The following is an 18,372-nucleotide window of genomic DNA, read 5'->3' as shown; positions in this document are numbered from 1 at the left end:
AGGGAAGGACTGCCTCATTTCTAGGCAGTGCCGAGGCAGCTCCGTGGATTGTCCCAGAATCTGAGATGGCTACAGACCTAATGCACGCAGCAGTGACCTGGATCTGGAAGGCTTCGAGCCACAACATGGGGTGGTGGCCTCCTCTGCACGACCATCGTGCAGCCTTTCTCCTTCTACTCCCCAAAGTAAAAGCAGCCCGGGGCCCTGGACAGCAGCAGTGGGCGCTGATTCTTTATTTATTAGACTCAAGTGCTTCAGTACAGAACGGTACGGAGGATACATGTTTGTGCTTCAATACTTTCAAACACTGAGATTCTGATAATTTCAAGGTAAACAAGTTTCAAGACAGACTAGCTTTTTTTTTAAAATATCCTTTTGATAAATTATTTTTTATATAAATAACAGAGAAAGGAAAACCAACATGTTTGACAAACAAGGTTCTAAAGCGTGAGCGTTGCTTGGTCGGAGGGAGGGGACAAAACAAGCGGGGACGTAAGAAACCAACCAGCGCGGGTCCTAGGGTTCTGTCCTAAGGAGGCAGGATCTCAAGGGGAGAAGGCGACAGGAGACCTGGGAGCTAAGTAGAGTGCACAGGACATTCCAGAGCCAGCAGGAGAGGACACCACAGTGACAGTGCGTCCAGGACTATTCTCCAAGGAAGGCGGGCGGGCGGGCGGGGCAATCGCACATCACGTTTGCAAGGACGTCACGAGACACAGTAATATACACACAGTCTGCGGGAGGCAAGGGCGGCGAGGGCCGGGGCAGGGGACATTTTTTGTGACTTCCACTGTCATTATATTTCACGACAACAGCAGCAGAACGACGTGTGCTCACTCCTGAGACCTGGGGACGGGCGCACCTCCAGCACCTGCTCTTCCCCTCTGCTTCACAGCGACACCATTGCACAGGAGAAAGACGATGGGCCTCTCACAACCACGATGACATATGACTGCACACCACTCAAAATAAAGTACCACAAAGTATCTTAAACTGAGGACAACCTGACAAGGCTGCGTGTGGAGTGGGGACAGCGTCAGCATCAGCCCGACGGGCCCTTCTCCACGGCTGTCAGGAACCACCTGTTCCAGTCCAGTCCTGACCTTGAACTCGACCCAGGCTGATCCTTCTGGGGAACAGGAGCTGTGAGGGGTGATGCCCCAGGCAAGGGACCTGGTCAGTGGGTCAACCCTAACTGCTTCTCCGTCTGGGGAGGAGTCTGCTTTTCATTGTCTTGTGCATAGTGACCTAGGCTGGGAAGGATCTTTCTCAGGGTCACACAGTGTGGCCACAGGCCTGGGGAAGCAGGGCCACACTGCAGAAGACAGCAGGGGACACCCAGCCTGGCCTCATGGACACTCTCCAGCCCCACCCACAGCTGCATCTCTGGGGCACAAGCTGGGAGGGAAAGCAAAGAGCCAGTTCCATCTCAACTTTGTGAGGTGTCTGTCCCCTGATTGTCATTTCCCAGCTTATCTGGATGTGAGCAGACACCGAGGGATAGGAACAGGAGAGGAGGTAACAGATTAATCCTCAGTGTGAAATACCTGAAGGACACAGACAGCTCTGTGATTCCCAGCAAGAACAGGAAAAACCCAATACACATTTTTAAAAGACCCAAACTTCTACCTTTCCGTACTCGAGCAGTTTGCACGTGACGAAGGTGGCTATGTACAAGGTCACAGGATCATAAATGAGGGGGAGGAGTCCATTCATTCTCAAGAATTCCAAAATTTCTGCAGCTTGCACAGGAACTTCTTGTAGGATACATATATATCTTTTTAAAAAACACAATGCATTATTCTCGGTTCACACTGGAGGAGGGCATCATTAAACACGAGCAGTGCGGGCCGGCCAGGGCGTGCAGGGCGGGGAGGCAGCAAGACACCGGCCTGCGCTAGGGGCTCAGAGCAGTGGGAGGGCGCGGCTTGGAGGGGCGGCTTATTGTTTAACTGCTTATTTCTTCTTCTGTTTTATTCAGTTTCTTCAGCGTGTCCAGCAGTTTCTGTGGGGTGAGAATGTGCGTGGATCCTGGGGAGGCAGAGAAGACAGTGAGCTCACCCGCTCTAGCTCCCCATCCTCCTCTCCTGCCCTTCTCCACGCCCAGATCTGCACCCATGTGCCTCCCCCACCCTGGTCTAGGTCCATGGAAGCCGGGAGGGGGCTGGGGCTGGACGTCTAGGCCCCTGTCACAGGAGGCCAGGGAGACAGCGAGGGCTGTGGCGAAACAAAATGCATCATCTGGCTCAGCAGGTCCCAGGCTGTAGCAGGGAAAGAGCCACCTCTCCTCAGAGCCAGCACCAACTGTCAGGTGACAGGGTGGCGGCATGTCTCAATCTCAAGGTGAGGCCAGGGAGAGAAACTCCAAATGACTTGGCCACGGGAAAAAGTTGAGAATGGCTGGGGTTGGCAAGGGTCTGTGTGTGCCTGGTCGCAAGGACATGGGTGGGGTGCACTGACCTCGGAGCCAGCTGATTGGCGCTGCCTGCCGGGGGTGGGACCTCAGGTGTGAGGGAAAGGGCGGGGACCTGAGGCCTTACCTTGCAGAGACCGCACATTGTAAGAGATTAGAAATGCTTGCAAAAGTTTAAGCTAATGGAATTAGATATATTTCTAGTGCAAAACTAAAAATAAATAAATAAATAAAAATTTAAATAAATAAAAAATGAAGCCCTTTTTCATAAGGAGAGAAAGAGATCTAATAAGTGCAGTAAAAAATGATGCATGGATCGTGTGGTTTGGCCATGGACTTGATCAAACAGAACAGAAGTGACTGGGTGACGTGTGAGCATGAGACCTGCCACATGCAGCAGTGGACTTCAAAGAAAGATCCTGGTGGGAAAGAACTAAACAAAAGAGGTTGAAAATGTGCCTCCCTGGAGACCTGGGCAAGGGAGGGCCTCATGGCAGACGAGGAGCGGAAACACAGGAGCCAGATTTCCATTTCAAGGGCAGGCAAAAGTGGACTGACTTCTGGCTGTGCCTCCACTAGGGTGCCGCTCACCACTGCTGCTGCGCTGACCTGGAGCTGTGGGAGCTGGGGGCTTCCCTGGTGGGTCTAGAGCAGCAGGAAACTTGCAACACTCTCTCTGGTGTGAGAGAAATTTTCAACATCCTGCTCTCTGAGGTCCAGGCCCCAGGCCCCACTCGCTGCTCTGGGTGAGGAGCCTGTCCTCGGTTACTTCCCAGGGATGCAGAGCGTGATGCCCTGAGCACGCAGCCTGCCCTGGCCCCTGCGCTCTCTGGCTGACTGCTATCTATCTGCAGGCCTGAGGCTCCTCGAGCAGTGACACCCTGGGTGTTTCTACAGCACCCCTCCCCACATTCACTATGGGGCGCTTAGGAATCTTTTACTAGTCCTAAAGGAGCTCAAAGGCAAAGGGGAGAAAGGACAGAAATGTTTTGAGGCTTGTCTCCAATTCTGAAGCAGAAACAGTTGCCAGAACGAGGGCCTCCAGATCCCAGCTCCCCGCGGCCGGCCGTCATGTCTGGATGTGAAAGCCAGTGGACTGGATGCAGCACCGGAAGCACTAGGGTTTCCTGCGTACACCTGCCAGAGAACACTGTCCCCAACGCTCTGCTCCCCAGCCACCCAAAAGGGTTCCAGGAAACAAGAAGGCAGACTCCATTCAAGGACAAATTCAAAGGGGTTCCTTTGATCAGATGCCGATCCGAAAGTGCTCCCCACTGGTTTACAAGCAGATTAGGATTGAGCAGGGACTCCTGCTGTAGAATTTTCTGACATTATCTGATCACTGAGCATTCCCAGTCTTGACTGAAGAACAACTCTAGGACTTAGCCTTGGGGACAGCCCATGAGGCCACTAAGGTCCTAGCAACAGGCCCATTCCTGAGCCTTCACTTACTGGTCTCTTTAAAGGGACTAGGCTGGTTGGCATTAATCCAAATCACCTGGAAGCCAAAGCCTGATGTGCAGGGCTCTGCATGGTTCTAACAATGTCCACCATGAATGCTACCAACAACTGGGGTCCCTAAGTCACATGTTCAAATATTCTCAATTTGAACCCATTGGTGGCTGACCACACAGCTCTCCAGAAGACAGTAGCAGGTGGGTTCACTGCTCTGAGGGTCCCTTCTGTTCCATGTCACAGGATGACTGTGAAATGTGAGCAGTGGTTTCCTAAGCCCAGCGGAGGCCTAATCAAATGTTACCCCCACATTCCAAAGCCACAGGCCAGACACGGCGAGCTGTGACGGGAGAAGGTCTTTCCCTCCACACGGATGGGGTCTGACACCAAGAGTTCTCAGACTAGCTGGTCTGGCTGTCCCTGCATCAGCCTGGAACAGATCTACTGACTTGGAATACCCAGGAAGGCGCCTGAGGATGGGCACATTTAAGGGCAAGCAGGTGAGCTGAGGTTCCAGGGCTGGGGCGGTGACCAGCCCACACTTTCAAACATATGTGGCAAGAAGGAGGTCTGAAGGTGGGCTGGTAGCATGGCAGGGCCTCTGGTCTTTTGATTCTGGGCGCCCTGGGGCTCCTGGGAGGGGAGGGGACGTTCAGTGATGCTTAACAGCAGCTGGGCTCTGAACCAGGTCCAGACCTGAGCCCTGCTGTCACCTGCCCCCAACCTAGAGAAACAAAGGATTCAACATAAAACCACAAGCAGTACATGCAAGCCAAGGGGTCCAGCCTAGCCTGAGAGCTCTCCCATTTGCTTCTCACAGCCTCCTGCACGTCCCCTCAGGAGTGGTATTTTAGCCTAATTTAACTAAAGAGATGGAACCTAATCAAAAGATGTCATTTGTGGACAGCTTAGAGGCATGATTGGGCGACTGCGAGGAGCCTCGGTGGACCTGCACTTTTGCCGTCCACACTGGCTCCCTGTGATCCAGACCTGGGGAAGGTGCTTCAGTGACAGAAGAGAGGACAGAGTGAGGTACTGTCACTGTGCACAATGCCTGCTGGGGGTATCTCAGTGCTGGGCAGGCGGAAACTCATCCCTCTTAAAAGATAGACCAACACAAAACTGGTATGGAGGAGTGAACTCAAGCTCACTGGAGGCTGCGTTGTCTGCAGGACAGCAGGAGGGCAGGTCAGACTACCTGCTCCCTGACCTCTGACCTTGCTGGTACCAGGTTCTGTGTTTTGCTGCTTTTTTTTTTTCTTTTTTTTTGGCGGGAGCGGGGATTGAACCCAGTGGTGTCTTCTACTGAGCCATCTCCCCAGCCCTTTGCATTTGTTCTTGTTTTGAGTCAGGGTCTCACTGACTTGTTGAGGGTTTTGCTAAGTTGCCCAGGAACTTTCAATCCTGTCTCAGCCTCCTGAGTCACTGGGATTGAAGGTGAACACCACCTTGCCTGGGGCCTCACCACTCCTTAGCTGAGCTCTGTAAAACCCCAAACTGTCTGGCAAACTATTTCAAAAGCCAAGAATATATAACTAGAGTCTGTCTACGCCCACTCTGTGCTGACGGCAGCTGGCCCTCTCTGGGGTCGTGATGGAATGTCAAGGAAAGCTTCTGCAAAGGAAAGGCTGCTTCTTCAGGAGCTAGAGAGAGGTGTGGTGCGATTCTTTTAGGTCCTACAAGTGTTCTGCTGTCAAACATTTGGTGTCCTTCTGGAAGTCTTCAAATATATCTTGCAGCAAATGTCACACACCTGCTTGCCACCTGCACACAGGCCGGGCGCCTGATCTAACAATCATCGAGCTGCTTCTAGGGAATATTCTCTCTGCTCCCTCCCTCCCTCCCTCCCTCTGTTCCTTTCTAACAATTGCTTTTATCCCTACCTCCCCACATTGGCCTTGCTGTCTAGAGGAAGGTGAGCCCAGGAATGATGGGGGCCAAAGCCAGGGCTGTCACCAGCTCCCTGACCTGGCTACTAGCTGCTGCACTCAGCTTTTGGCTCCCTGGAGCATGCCAGCCTCTGCCAAGGAGAGGGAAGAGGAGGAGATAAGTGGTGGCCTCTCTTCCTCCCTTCCAGATACAGCTCCATTTTCTTTATGTAAGTGAGCATCTTCTGATGTCACCAAGCCAAGGTTCTGAAGGGCCATTCTCCTGACACTCACAAGAAAGAGCACTGACTGAATTACCACCGCCAGAGCCTAAAGGAGCCTGGGGTGCTGCAGTTCATTCCCCCTTGTGCTCATATACAGTGGCTTGGGAACGGGGGTGACCACCTCTGTCACACAGGTACTCGTGGAGGAGCAGAGCTGGAGTCCACTTCTGGCTCTCAGCTCAGGTCACTCTCCACTGCTTACAGGACTCTGTTCCCTGACTCACGGGGCCATGACTTGGCTCAGGGCAAAGGGTGTTTTCAGAGCCCATGGTCAGTGGAGTATCAAAGTCAGGGACACAAAAGGTGCCTATCCCTGAGCATCAGCAAGGATGCAACACTAATGCTGGGACAGAGGGCTTGTGATCAGTCTGCCACTTCCACCTAAACACATTATCGGAGTTTCCTAACAGTGGAGGGTGGAAAGTAGAAGGAATGAGGACAATGTCAAAAATTTCTCTCTCTCTCTTTTCGTTTTTTGCAGTACTTGATATTGAACCCAGGGGTCCTCTACCCATGAGCTACACCACCAGCCCTTTTTATTTTGAGACAGGATCTTGCTAAGTTCCTTGAACTGGCAGTCCTCCTGCCTCAGCCTCCCTAATCGCAGAGATTACAGGCATACGCCATCACACCCAGAATGATGGTGTTCTTTAAAGCCCCACAGAACATCAAGAGTGAATTTCTCCAAAAAGGCTCCAGACCTTACCAAGACACATCAGAGAAGAGAGGGTATAATTATTTGATTCTCCAAAGATCCACAGGGGAATTTCTTTCTTAGCAATTGGCTATAAAGTTCCATTTCAGCAGAGGAACGTGAGACAGAAGTCTTTCCCACTGGGGACTGGCGTGCACCAAGCGCACGTGCAGCAGCTCATGACCAACCAATAGTTAGCTCTCGTTCAATGGGAAGTACCCGTCTTACGGTACTGGCATGTCCAGAGTCTATTCTAACGCTTCCGGCCAAGCCTTCCTCACCAGCAGGTGCCCCTGGGTCTCCCGGGAGATCTGCCTGCTGGACATGGCCCCTGCCTCGTGTCCGCACTCTCACCCTCCCAAGCCAAGTCACCATCAGGATGCCTACATTCCCCGACGGTGCCCACAGGGCCACTCCTGGGGGCAGGCTTGGCATGCCAAGTGCCCCTCTGCTTCCAGCTCCCTCTCTGAGGACTTTCCTGTGGTCACTGTCACTTTGATTTACACCCAGTGTCCTGCAGCTGTCCAGTTGGCAGCGTGTCACCCAGGGCATGAGTGAGCTGGCAGGTCGGAGCCCCAAGGGCTTCAGGGCAGGGTGCGAGGCACACTGAACACATTTTCAATCGGTGTTAAGAACTGCAAGCATTTTCTTGTTAAAAGAAAATCAAAGAAATAAGAAACTAAAAAGGGGAAAAAAACAAAAACAAAAAAAAAGAGTGACGGAATAATCAAAGAAAACCCTTCAGAGTGGAAGAGTTTCTTTCTGTAATAAGCTGCTTTTACTTTGTTTCTTTGGCTCTCACTCCATTGTTGGAGCCTGATCCTCAAAAGATACCCTAGAGGACTCCCTGAAGTCGGGGTGTCTCAGGTCCATGAGAAATTTGGTGGGAGTAAGAATGTGAGTAGAACCTGCGGGAGAACAGAGGCCAGCTGACTGCTTGAACAAGGTACGTCACAGGAGCATGCCAACTTAGGCCTACACTGTACGCAGCCAATGAGGCGTGAGGAAGCAAGATGCACAGCTTGCGCACACGTGCATGCACACGCGCCCACAGAGGCAAGGTGGCTGGCGTGCAGGAAGCAGCTGAGGCCACACAGCGGACATAGGCTGTCTGCACAAGGCCTCCATGAACCTGCATGGGCGACATCCTAGCCCCAGGCTCCCCCTCCCCTCAGGGAAACTGAAAGCAGGTGCAAAGGGGAAGGGGAATATCACACCCAAAGCCTGGTCGTGACAGCGTCTGTCCAGAAAAGCTGTGTTTGAGCTCGGGATTATCCACACATTCATGCAACACAGGCAAGCAGGGGACAGAGAGCTGATCAGGGGCCTGCACCACAAAAAAAGAAATAATTACAGGGAGGCCTGGTGGCCAGACAGGGAAGCCCAGGGAGCTGGGAGGGTCATGGTAGTGAGAAGGTGGTGGACCCCATCTGGTCCATCTTGAGGAACCCGGGAGCAGTCACACGGACTGGTCTATGGAGCCTGCTCTCTTGGATGGCTTTGGGGGCACTGTGACCTGGCTGCTCCACATTGGAGAAATAAAACTGATACCTGTTACTGAGATACTAACTGAGCCTGGAGTTATGCCCGGTAGTGGGCACCTATGGGCAGAAGTCAGAGAGACCTTTCCTCTGGGGCAGTTCAGGGTCTCCCCTGCTGCAGTTCACATGTAAGTGGCCCGAGAGGCAGTCCTCAGGCCCTAGAGAGCCTAAGTCCCCACTGGGAGCACAGCACACCCCTTCCTAAGGGTCCAGGTCTCTGACTTCAGGCCTTGCTCAGCACGGGCGTGTTCCCGCTGAGGATGGGGCTTGGCCAGGCCTGTGCACATGGTCACCTCTTGCCAATCAGTGGCAAGAGGGACACCTGGGCAGGGGCAAGTCCATTGTGTTAAGGGCAAGAAGGGACACAAGGAGGGCGACTGGAGAAAGCAAGATTTCTCCCAGCTCACGCTTCCCCCACCAGCCCTAGAAACTGCAGCGGCTCCCGGAGGGGAAGGAGGAGGCCACTGGAGCCACTGCTTCCTCTCCTAGAAACCAGCATGAGACCCTGGAAAGGCTGCAGCAGCGAGAACCCGGGAGGAGCCAGACAGAGGAGCCCTCAATAGAACCCAGAGATCAGGACGGGGTTCTAGGTGGTATCTTCCCGCAACGTCCATCATTCCCCACTGAAGTAGGGGAGGAAGGCAGTAATTCCCACCTCCTCCGTGGCCTCCAGGCCAAGAGGCTTGACGCTAGGACATTGCCACTCCCACCTCGGGCCCAGCTGGAGGCTGCAAGTGTGGGTGCTGAGCCCTGTGTGGTTGCATAGCAGATGGAGGCTTGGAGAAGGCACGACACTTGCTGCAGGTGACCCCGCTTGGCAGTGGCAGAGCGCATTTGGGCCTGAGTCTGCTGGACTCTCTGATCAGGCACTTTCCACCTCACCACGCAGATGTGAGGAAGGGACAGTTAGCCCCTCAATTTCTGCCACCCAAACGGTTACCTAGGACTACGTCTTGCTGGGGCAGTGCGGAACCTAAGACAGGTGCGACACCAAAGCGTGGGATGGGTCACAGTGCGATGAGGCAGCTGCTTGCTCCGGAGCCCATGCACTACTCACCTATCAGCACTTCCCACTTGCCGTTGGCCTGGGTCACCTCGTAAGCACAGCGCATCTCGTTCAGGCTCACGCCCCCCAGGATGAAAATGATAAGGCGGGGCCCACTGCGGTACTCCCCTGGGGCCTTGTTCTTGTGCCAGTGCCCATAGCGGGCGCTGAGAGAGAGAAGAGGAAAGGGGCAAGTGAGTGTCTGTGCACACCAGTGCCAGTGCCGCGCCCAGCACAGAGCAGCCGTCTGATAATTGTTGCTTTCTGAGCTGCAGCGCAATCTCTGAGCCATTGGCTGCACAAAGATCATTACTAGCGTCTCTGTGGTGACACTGTCACTCTCAGACACGTGCGCAGCCGGAGGTTCAGCTCAGGTCAAGTTTAGCAGCTTCACAGGCACAACGTCTGCTCCAGATCAAGTGTGTCTGGGACACTGAGGGCACCGAGCAGCAATGACAGTGTCTGAGGTCTGTCTCCACACTGTCACACGGATCTCCTGGGAAAACACATTCTGCCCAGGGCTCATGAGGATTGGTTCTCCAAGAAAGAGGCCATCCGTGCCCACCTGGGGCCACAGTTTAACAGGGTGGGTGGGGGAGAGCAGCAGGTCTGAATGGTGAAGTGACAGAGCTCAGTGTCATGGGGTCAGGTACTGGGAGGCCCAGAGCCTGTCTAGGCTGCATGGGGGAGGGGGAGCCAGAGCCTTGCAGACCTTTGACAGGCCTGTCCCTGCACAGGGACCTGGGAAGCAGGTGGAAGTGGCGGCTGCTAGGACAATAAAACAGGAAAAGTGAAAGGAAGGGCAGAGCCTGCTGGGACATAGCCAGGCTCGGGAGGCACTGCAGGCCCTGCCCAGGCAGGAAGGCCCCGGGGTTCTGTTCCGGCCAACCTAAAACTCTCCGCCTCCCTCCCTGGCAATCTGACACCCCTCGGCTCCCAAGCAGCCTGGCCCCAGCACTGCTTGCCATCAGAGGGGGGCCAATGCCACAGATGCCACCCAGGTCCTGGGAAGGGGTAAAAATGAAGACAGAGGAGAGGCGGGAGAGAAGACAGCGGGACGAGCATGAGAAGACAGAGGGACTAAGAGCATCTGCCCTGGTAAACCGAAGTCCCCAGCGTCAGATGCCCTTTCTGGAGCCACTAACAGTGCTGCCACAGCTCGTGCGCTCGGCCCAGACTGTTCTCAGGAGCCTCTGCGTGGACACCCCATGTTCTGTGGAGCCATCAACAGTAGGTGGGCTGTTTCCACACCTGGGCTGTCAGGGGCAGGGCTGCCATGAACCTGTCTACTGACTTTAAACAGGGAGGTTAGGGAAGGCCAGGGAGGCGACTCTTGATGGCTGACCTGAAGAAGACAAGAGCCAACTTGTGGAGACATATAATTTCAGTCAAAGAAAAAAGCATGGGCAAAGGTCCTGAGGCAGAAACAGGCCTAGCTGGTTCAGGGACGAGCAAGGAGGCTGCATGGCCATGTGGAGTGGGCAAGGAGCAGTGGAGGACGAGCCCGTGAGGAGCGGGAAGCCAGGCGGAGCCAGGCTCTGGTGAGGGCACAGCGGAGGGAGGGCCCTCTTGGGTCCTACCATCTCACTGCGACCAGGCGTCTCCCCCCCCTTTCCCGTGTCCACGCACCTGACAGCAGTGGTGCTGAAGGAGGCAGAGGAGCGGGTGGAGATGTACGGGTAGTGCTTGGTGTCAAGTTTGTCCTCGATTGTGTCCTGGGGAGAAGAAAGGCAGAGGTCAGGCCTTCCCTGTGCTTGCCAGGGCTGAGGGAACCACCGCTGGCTGAGGAGTGAGCGGCAGAGCCACGGCCCCCCTCCCCCACTGCAGTCCCCAGAGCCACACAGGGCTCCTCAGGGCACGGGCTCCACAGTCAGCTGTGACGCCGACATAGCTGTAGCCCTTCTCTTTAAGTGTGAAAAACAAAAAAGCATTCCTTTTTCTTATTTCTTTCTAGTTTATTCCCTTTTACAATCTGCTGGAAGCTACATACAGGCCTGGTGTCCACTAAATCCCTGGCACTGGCCACCAGGCTGGCGGGGCTTGACCCACAGGGCCTCTCCTCTTCTCAGCACTGACTGACTGGTAGGTGGTTCCATCCACCCTCCAGCTGCCCGGGAATCCACACTCCTCCTACAGCCACCTCATGTCTCCCTAGGGGACCAGGGAGGAGGGAAGAAAGGGGTGCAAAGGCGGGAGAGACAGGCGGGTTGATCCGCTCCCAGGAGGAGGGGGTAATTGCTTCTGAATGTTTCTTGTCCACGCAGCTTTTTGTTTCAGGGTTTTAAAAATAGGACCCTGACTCACTCTATTTAAATACACTCATTTTCTCCGTGTTTTATTGGTGTGTTCTAGCTGCACACGATGGCGGCCCCGTTGCTATGGTGCCTGCAGATGACCTCTAAGGCATCCTTCAGCAGAAACCTGGCTGCAGGGAGATGGGCCAAGGGATCCTGGCGAGTCCCTTGCTCTCAGGGCCCTGGTTTAGCTGCCTGTCGAGGACGGAAGTCATGCGGTCTTCTCAGCCTGGAAGACCCAGTGCAGGGCCAGCGCAGGCTTTCCTCCTGCCCGACTGAGAGGAGGGAGTGACGCCGCCCCCACGGCCCTAGCTCGCAGCCCTAGCTCCGTGCAGAGGACGGGGCAGTCCAGGTGACAGGGTCATGGTATAAGATGACCCCAAACTCCGAGCAGCACGTGCCTGTAAGCAGCAGCCCGCACACAAACCGTAGTAGGATCACAGGCCTTGGGGTGGTGCTGGGTGGCCAGACGGGAGGGACGAGATTTGGACACTGTGAGACCACATGGAGTTTTAAAGGACAGCAGGACTCAGGTTGTGGACAGGAAGGGCCAGAGCAGTCCAGGCAAGGCAGTGAGAACAGAGGGCCCAGGAGGAGAGTGGCAGGACAAGAGGCAGGCAGGCCCTTCCCCGCTGAGGCACAAGGTGTGGCACAGCACGTCCTCACTAGAGCGTGTGCACGGCCCTCATCGGATCTGTGAGATGCTATGATGGGTCTACTTGCTTTGTTTTTGTTTGGTTTGGTTTTTGGTACTGAGGATTAACCCAGGGGTGCTTTACTAGAGCAATGTCCCTAGTTCTTTTTATTTTTTATTTTGGGACAGGATCTTGCTAAGTTGCTTAAGGCCTCACTAATTATTGAGGCTGGCCTCAAACTTACAATCCTCTTGCCTCAGTCTTCCCAAGTAACTAGTATAACAGGTTGGGCCTGGCTGCTTCGGACACACACCACCAAGGGGCCTCCAGAGCAAGGAGGCTTAGACCTCCAAGACAGGAACAGTAGGTGAGTGGCTCTTTGGGGTCTACATCTGACAGTCTCCTAGTTCTTCATGATCCCTCAGAACAAAGAAGACCGGGGGCTGATGGCTCTGGAGGCCTGGAGGTTCATCCTAGTTCTTCATGATCCCTCAGAACAAAGAAGACCAGGGGGCTAATGGCTCTGGAGGCCTGGAGGATCATCCTCAGGGGAAAACCATGGGGTGTCACTGAACTGAGAGCAGGGGATGTTGGAAGCACCTGGACCATCCATTGAAGAGCCCGAGCCCTGGATGTCCCTCCCCACATCCCTACCAGTCACTGACCTCCATGATGTCCTTAATAATCGGAGTCCACCGTGAGAGCTGGTAAGTCTGCTCACTGATGCGCTCCTTCCGCTCCGGCTTGCTCCTGCGGCGCAGCGTGGACTGAACCAAGCACATACAAGATGAGACTGAGGCAGGAGCCACTGGGCCTCGCTAGCCCTGGAACCTCTCCCAAGTTCCTTCTTTAGAGTAGCATTGACAAGGACTTATAAGGGCCAACTTTCCCCCAAAATAGCCCAAGATGGACCCCTTTCAGGAACCTGGAACAAATTTGGTTCTTTGAAGTCATGAAAAATAGCAAATGTGGGTCAAATATATGTCATTAAAAAAAAAAAATCCAGGTGGTTAAAAAGCCCGCCTGCTCTCTATTAGAGGAGAAAACACCCGCTGGGTTTGACAGCTCTGCACTCCCCGTCACCGGCACAGGTGGGACTCGTGAGTCACCTTCACTCTTCCGATATGTCCTTCCCCCCCACTCCCTGACTGCCTGTCCTCTGAGTGTGAGGTGCACCGGGGTCAGGAGGTGCTGCTGGTTGGCTAGTGAAAGCAGACACGAGAGCCCCCCGCCCCGACTGCCAGCCGGCCCTTACATCCGTGACGATGGGCACACCCAGGTGGGCCATGTTGGTGATGATCTCACTGTCCTCTGGGGGGATCTGGGCGTGCTGGATCAGTTTGTTCAGGTTTTCCTCAGTGATGCCTGGGAGCACAAGACACCTGGTCACCGCACCCATCCTGCCCATCACTAGGCTCCAAAGCAGAGCCACTGGCTTCCGTCTCTGAACAGAAAGGGATCTGCCCACCACATCAGTGAGACTCTAAGATGAGGGCAAAATAAGTGTCCCATCTCCCCTGGAGCTAGTAGTGGCAGCGGTGCCCTGTCCTGAGTGATGGCCTCAGCACTGTCCTGGCCGTTTGTCTCTCCCTCTCCTGGCTTTCATCCCTACCCGCCCTTGTCCTGCATCCAAATCGAACTGTCTATGCCCATCTGTTGCACAGTGGACACTTCTGGGCAACCATGACACAGGTACGAATCAGTTCTCTAAAATCAGAGACTGCAAATGGGATGCAGCTAACGAGAGCCTCTCCTCCCCGCTCCCCGTCCTGATCTACCTAGTACTCAGGGTCGCCGGGAAACTCAGCCCCTGGGTGCCACTGGTTGGACTCCATCACATTCCCAGACACGAAGATCTTATTTTCCTTCCCCTCCCACGTCTTCTAAACCACTTCTCCACCTCGTGTCCCCTCTTCCAGCCTGTGCCCCTCTGCAGCCCATCCTGCCTACCGTTCTTCAGAAAGATGTAGAGGAGGATGATGCGGATTTTGTCGTAAGTGCTGACGTTCGCATCCAACAGAATGGGGACGATGGCTCTCATGGGGTCCTTGATCTTCTCCCCCTCAGCATCTGTGCCCATCGCCAGGTCCTGTAGGAAACACATCATGCTGACCGTATTTCTGGTGACAGTTTGGATAGATGGCAGTTCACAGAAAGTTCACAGCCATGAACGCCCAGCTCTGTGGCATGATTGGGCAGGTGGCACACAGGCTCCTCTCTAAGCGAGTAGCTGTTAGATGTAGTGTCATCAGCACTGTCTTCAACAGCCTCAGTGAGTGCACCAGAGAGCGCAGAGCTTCTTTCCAAAATTAGAAACGCTGGTGATTTGCCACCTGTGTAAAGGTAGGCTGTCCCCTGCAGGTGAGTGTCAGGCCTCGTGCACACGAGGCATAAGCCCTGCTGAGGGGGACGGACTAAAGGAACATGCTCCCTGCCCAGGAGATCTCAGCATCTGGAGATGACTGTGGGCTACGTCTTCCCACTCTACTCCCCGGCACACGAGAATATGCTTTTTGAGTTTTAACTACTCTGAGGTTTTAACCTGGTTTTTTTTTTATTATTTATTTATTTGGTATGAGGATTGAACTCAGGGGCACTTGGCCACTGAGCCACATCCCCTGCCCTATTTTCTATTTTATTTAGAGACAGGGTCCCACTGAGTTGCTTAGCACCTCCATAAGTTTGCTGAGGCTGGCTTTGGACTCATCATCCTCCTGCCTCAGCCTCCCAAACTGCTGGGATTATAGGTGTGTGCCACTGTGCCTGACTTAACCTCTGTTTTTAATCTTCCTATCATTTTTTGCAAGAATGTGGGGAGAAAGAGGGGCTCCCCAACCTGCGGATCCACTCAGGAAGAGGAAGGAGGAAAGGAGGGCTGACAAAGAGCTACAGATGAAGCAGGGCACGGTGGATATGCCTATAATTGAGTGGCTTGGGAGGCTGAGGCAGGAGGATCACCAGTTCAAAGTCAGCCTCAGCAATTTAGTGAGACATTAAGCAACTCAGTGACCCTGTCTCTATATAAAATACAAAAGAGGGAAGGGATGTGGCTCAGTGGTCAAGTGACTCTGGTTTCAATCCTGGGTACCAAAAACCAAAAAACACATTCAGATAAAAAGATTCGTGAGCACAGTCTATTGCACCCCACACCTCAGGCGAGACACTGTCCAGAGAGCAGCACTTAGCTTCCAGACTGCACCGATAGCCATCTGCTCTAGTCCTTAGAGACATGCTTCCTTTGTAACTCTTAGGAGGCTGCTGGAAGGCTCCCTCCCTCCTCTCAAGATCCCAGGAGCCCATACAAATGATAATCTCAAATTCAAAGTCTCTTTCTGGGTCTGAGGGAGGCAGGACACCCCTCACCTCAGTCCTACCACCAGTCTCAACAGATACCTGCTCAGCAGGACCCACCTCTAGTACCCTCTGTCAGCTCAGCAAAATGAAATAGTCCAACGATACTTTTGAATACATCTCAAAAAAATTTAACCAAAAATTAATCCCAAACTGCACTTTAACTGACCTGGGTACAATCTCCTTTTTGGATGGTCAAACTCTTTTGGAGAAGACATGTGTTTCCTGAGATCCTTTGAGAAACTGACAATGGATTTCAGGAGGGCTGCTTCCTCTTGTAAAACAGCCACTGACACAGGACGGGGCTTACAAACTTGAGCTGAACCTGTGACATCAGCCAGAGGTTCTAAATCTAAGCTTCACCCCGAGAACCTGAGCTGGTATTCTTCTATATTGAGAGACTTTTGGCTGAGGCTTCAGATCTTTGAATGTCCCTTCTCTTCCCTTAGAAGTTGACACACAGGGGCTGGGGGTATAGCTCAGTGGTACAGTGAGCTTAGCACGCAGGGCCCCGGGTTCATTCCTAGCTCCACACGCAAAGAGCACTGTGGACACGCAATTTAGCAATGTTACACTTGAAGGATGGAGTGCCAGGTTTAGGGAGTCCTCCGTATAATTCCCTTAAAAAATGTGTCAGCACTGTGATATCCCTCATGCAATGAAGAAAATAAAGCAGAGAGAAATAGGACAAACAAATAAACCAGTGACAGAGGCAGGACTCAAGTCCCAAAGTCCCAGCTTCCAGGCCTAAATGTGATCTGCCAGGCTTTGGGGAGGTCCCGGCCAGCAGCTGCACTGCTGTCTCTTGGTCTTAAGGTCTCCAAAGCTGGTCCGGTCATAGAAGGAGGAAAACACATTCAGAACAAAATTCAGCAGTCCTGCTGATGTAAGGCTCGGAACTCCATAGGTCTCTCTAGAGCCATCCAGGGCAAAGAGGCTCTGGAGAGAGCCAGGCATGCGAAATCCACACGCACGGCACCCCAGACCAGCACTCCTACCCGAGGCAGACGGCACAGCTCCAGAGCCGACCGAAGACCGCAGGCTCTCCCAGCTCTATTCCCTAGGATTCTGCAGGAGGTTCAAGGCCAATGTCAACACGTCAACTGGGTGAAGGGCACACAAGTCTGCCATGCAGAGGGAAGGAGAGAGCCTACCTGCTCTACTCGGCAGAGCTTGTCCACGGTGCCTTGGTAGTGCTTCATGCAGTCCTCGGCAAGGTGCAGGTGGGTGGAGTACTAGGAGGAAGCAGGGAGATTGGTGACCAAGGAATTAATCCCTGATGCACACTCTATCCCTTGAGCATGTAAGTGTCCCGAACACTGGGCTAGGTGCTAAGGAGCGTCCAGACTGACAAAAGAGATACACTGTGCACAAGCAAGCACACAAACATCATGTGTAGAGTGTCACATGTCAGGAGAGAGGGTCGAGCCACATTCTAAGAAAGACCAAAAGTAGAAGGAAAACCCTCTGAGAGGGTAGTGGTGTGCAGAACCTTGACACCCCCGGAGGGAGCCCGATTCCCTCCTCCTTGAGTGTGGGCTGGGTTTAGTGATCAGCTCCCAGCAAACAGTGCAGGAAGTGGTGGCATGTGATGCTCAAGGTCAGGGCCGGAAGGCCCTCTCACATCCTCTGGTCCTCTCGGATCACTTGCTCTGGGGAGTGGATGGCTGTGTCATGAGGACACCAGCACAAGGACAGGCTGGTATGGTGAGGAGCCAAGGCCCCCCACCAACAGCAGGAGACAGGGAGAATGAAGGAGAGGAAGACACAGAAAAGGAAAGGGACAGGAGGTGAAGCCCAGCATGCCTTCCTTCTTCCTTTCTTTTTCTAATGGAAACTGAAGAGGACTAGAAATCTGGATTTTGATGACTCAGGGAGAAGAGCGGGCTCTGAGAGGTCCTTGCAGCCACATACCTTGCTGAGTTCTTTCTGATATTGGGGCATCTTCTTCAGCATCTGGGACAGGTCCCGCATGGTGGTCTGTGAGGGAACAGAAAGCACACAGAGTCACTCCAGTGGCCCTGAGCTAAGTGGGCACGGGACAGGACAGCAGCCACCCTAGACTACCCATGTACTTGCTCAGTGATTCTCAAAGGGAATCTGTGGAACACAAGGTCAAGTGTGTTGGATACAAACGTCATGACCATCTTACAGGTGGGCAGCTAGCCCTCCAAATCTAGTGGATGTGTTATGACTTTTTTTTTCTTTCCTTTTTCTGAGATGAGGTCCAAGTTGCCCAGGCTGGCCTAAAGCTTGTAATCCTCCTACTTCAGCTTTCCAAATAGCTGGGACCACGATGTGTGCCACTGTGCCAGGTGTCATGTTGTATTCTATGTTTGTTGGACTAGAAAGCTGAGAAGCCTGGTCTGGTGGTGCACACTTCTAACACTGATTATTTGGCAGGAATCGGCTGATGCAGGAGGACCAGCCTGGGCAACAGAGGGTGAACCTGTCTTTAAAAGAAAAAGCTGACTTGGGAGGCTGAGGCAGGAAGACCATAAGTTCCAGGTCAGCCTGGGCAACTCAGCGAGACTCTGCCTCAAAATAAAAAAATACAAAGGACTGGAAATGTGGCTCAGTGGTAGCGCACCCCCGGGTTCAACCCCAATTACTGACCGCCCACCATAAAGTCATTGAGAGTGTAATTCTTGCCAAGAAAAAATATTTTCTTCTTCCATATACTGCTTTTCTGCAGACTCAGCTCAAGCAGTCTTGGCATCAAGTTTGTGCTTCACCCCTGCACCTAGAAAGAGGGTGCAGCTGTGCAGACAGGTAGAAATACGAAAGTTACA

General features: G+C 53.4%; 1 protein-coding gene across 4 annotated transcripts in view; it reads right to left on the bottom strand.

Moving 5' to 3' along the window:
* Window positions 1-218: 218 nt before the first annotated feature.
* Window positions 219-18,372, bottom strand: part of Stxbp1 (syntaxin binding protein 1) — a 66,787-nt gene continuing 48,633 nt past the window's right edge. For 3 of the 4 annotated variants that reach the window (XM_005320989.4, XM_040286365.2, XM_078048288.1), the window contains 9 exons: window positions 17,495-17,560; window positions 16,735-16,815; window positions 14,180-14,318; window positions 13,485-13,594; window positions 12,895-12,996; window positions 10,930-11,015; window positions 9,313-9,467; window positions 7,497-7,622; window positions 219-2,031 (listed from right to left, as the gene is read on the bottom strand). In XM_005320989.4, the coding sequence (XP_005321046.1) occupies window positions 7,513-7,622; window positions 9,313-9,467; window positions 10,930-11,015; window positions 12,895-12,996; window positions 13,485-13,594; window positions 14,180-14,318; window positions 16,735-16,815; window positions 17,495-17,560 (849 nt within the window). In that variant the 3' untranslated portion in view covers window positions 219-2,031; window positions 7,497-7,512. The remainder of the gene's footprint in view (window positions 2,032-7,496; window positions 7,623-9,312; window positions 9,468-10,929; window positions 11,016-12,894; window positions 12,997-13,484; window positions 13,595-14,179; window positions 14,319-16,734; window positions 16,816-17,494; window positions 17,561-18,372) is intronic. The other variant, XM_005320990.5, reaches the window with a different exon arrangement.

The sequence above is a fragment of the Ictidomys tridecemlineatus genome, chromosome 4 (genome assembly GCF_052094955.1).
Source record: "Ictidomys tridecemlineatus isolate mIctTri1 chromosome 4, mIctTri1.hap1, whole genome shotgun sequence".
NCBI lineage: Eukaryota > Metazoa > Chordata > Mammalia > Rodentia > Sciuridae > Ictidomys > Ictidomys tridecemlineatus.
The sequence above is the reverse complement of the archived record's forward strand: the minus strand, read 5'-3'. Positions and strand labels throughout refer to the sequence as shown.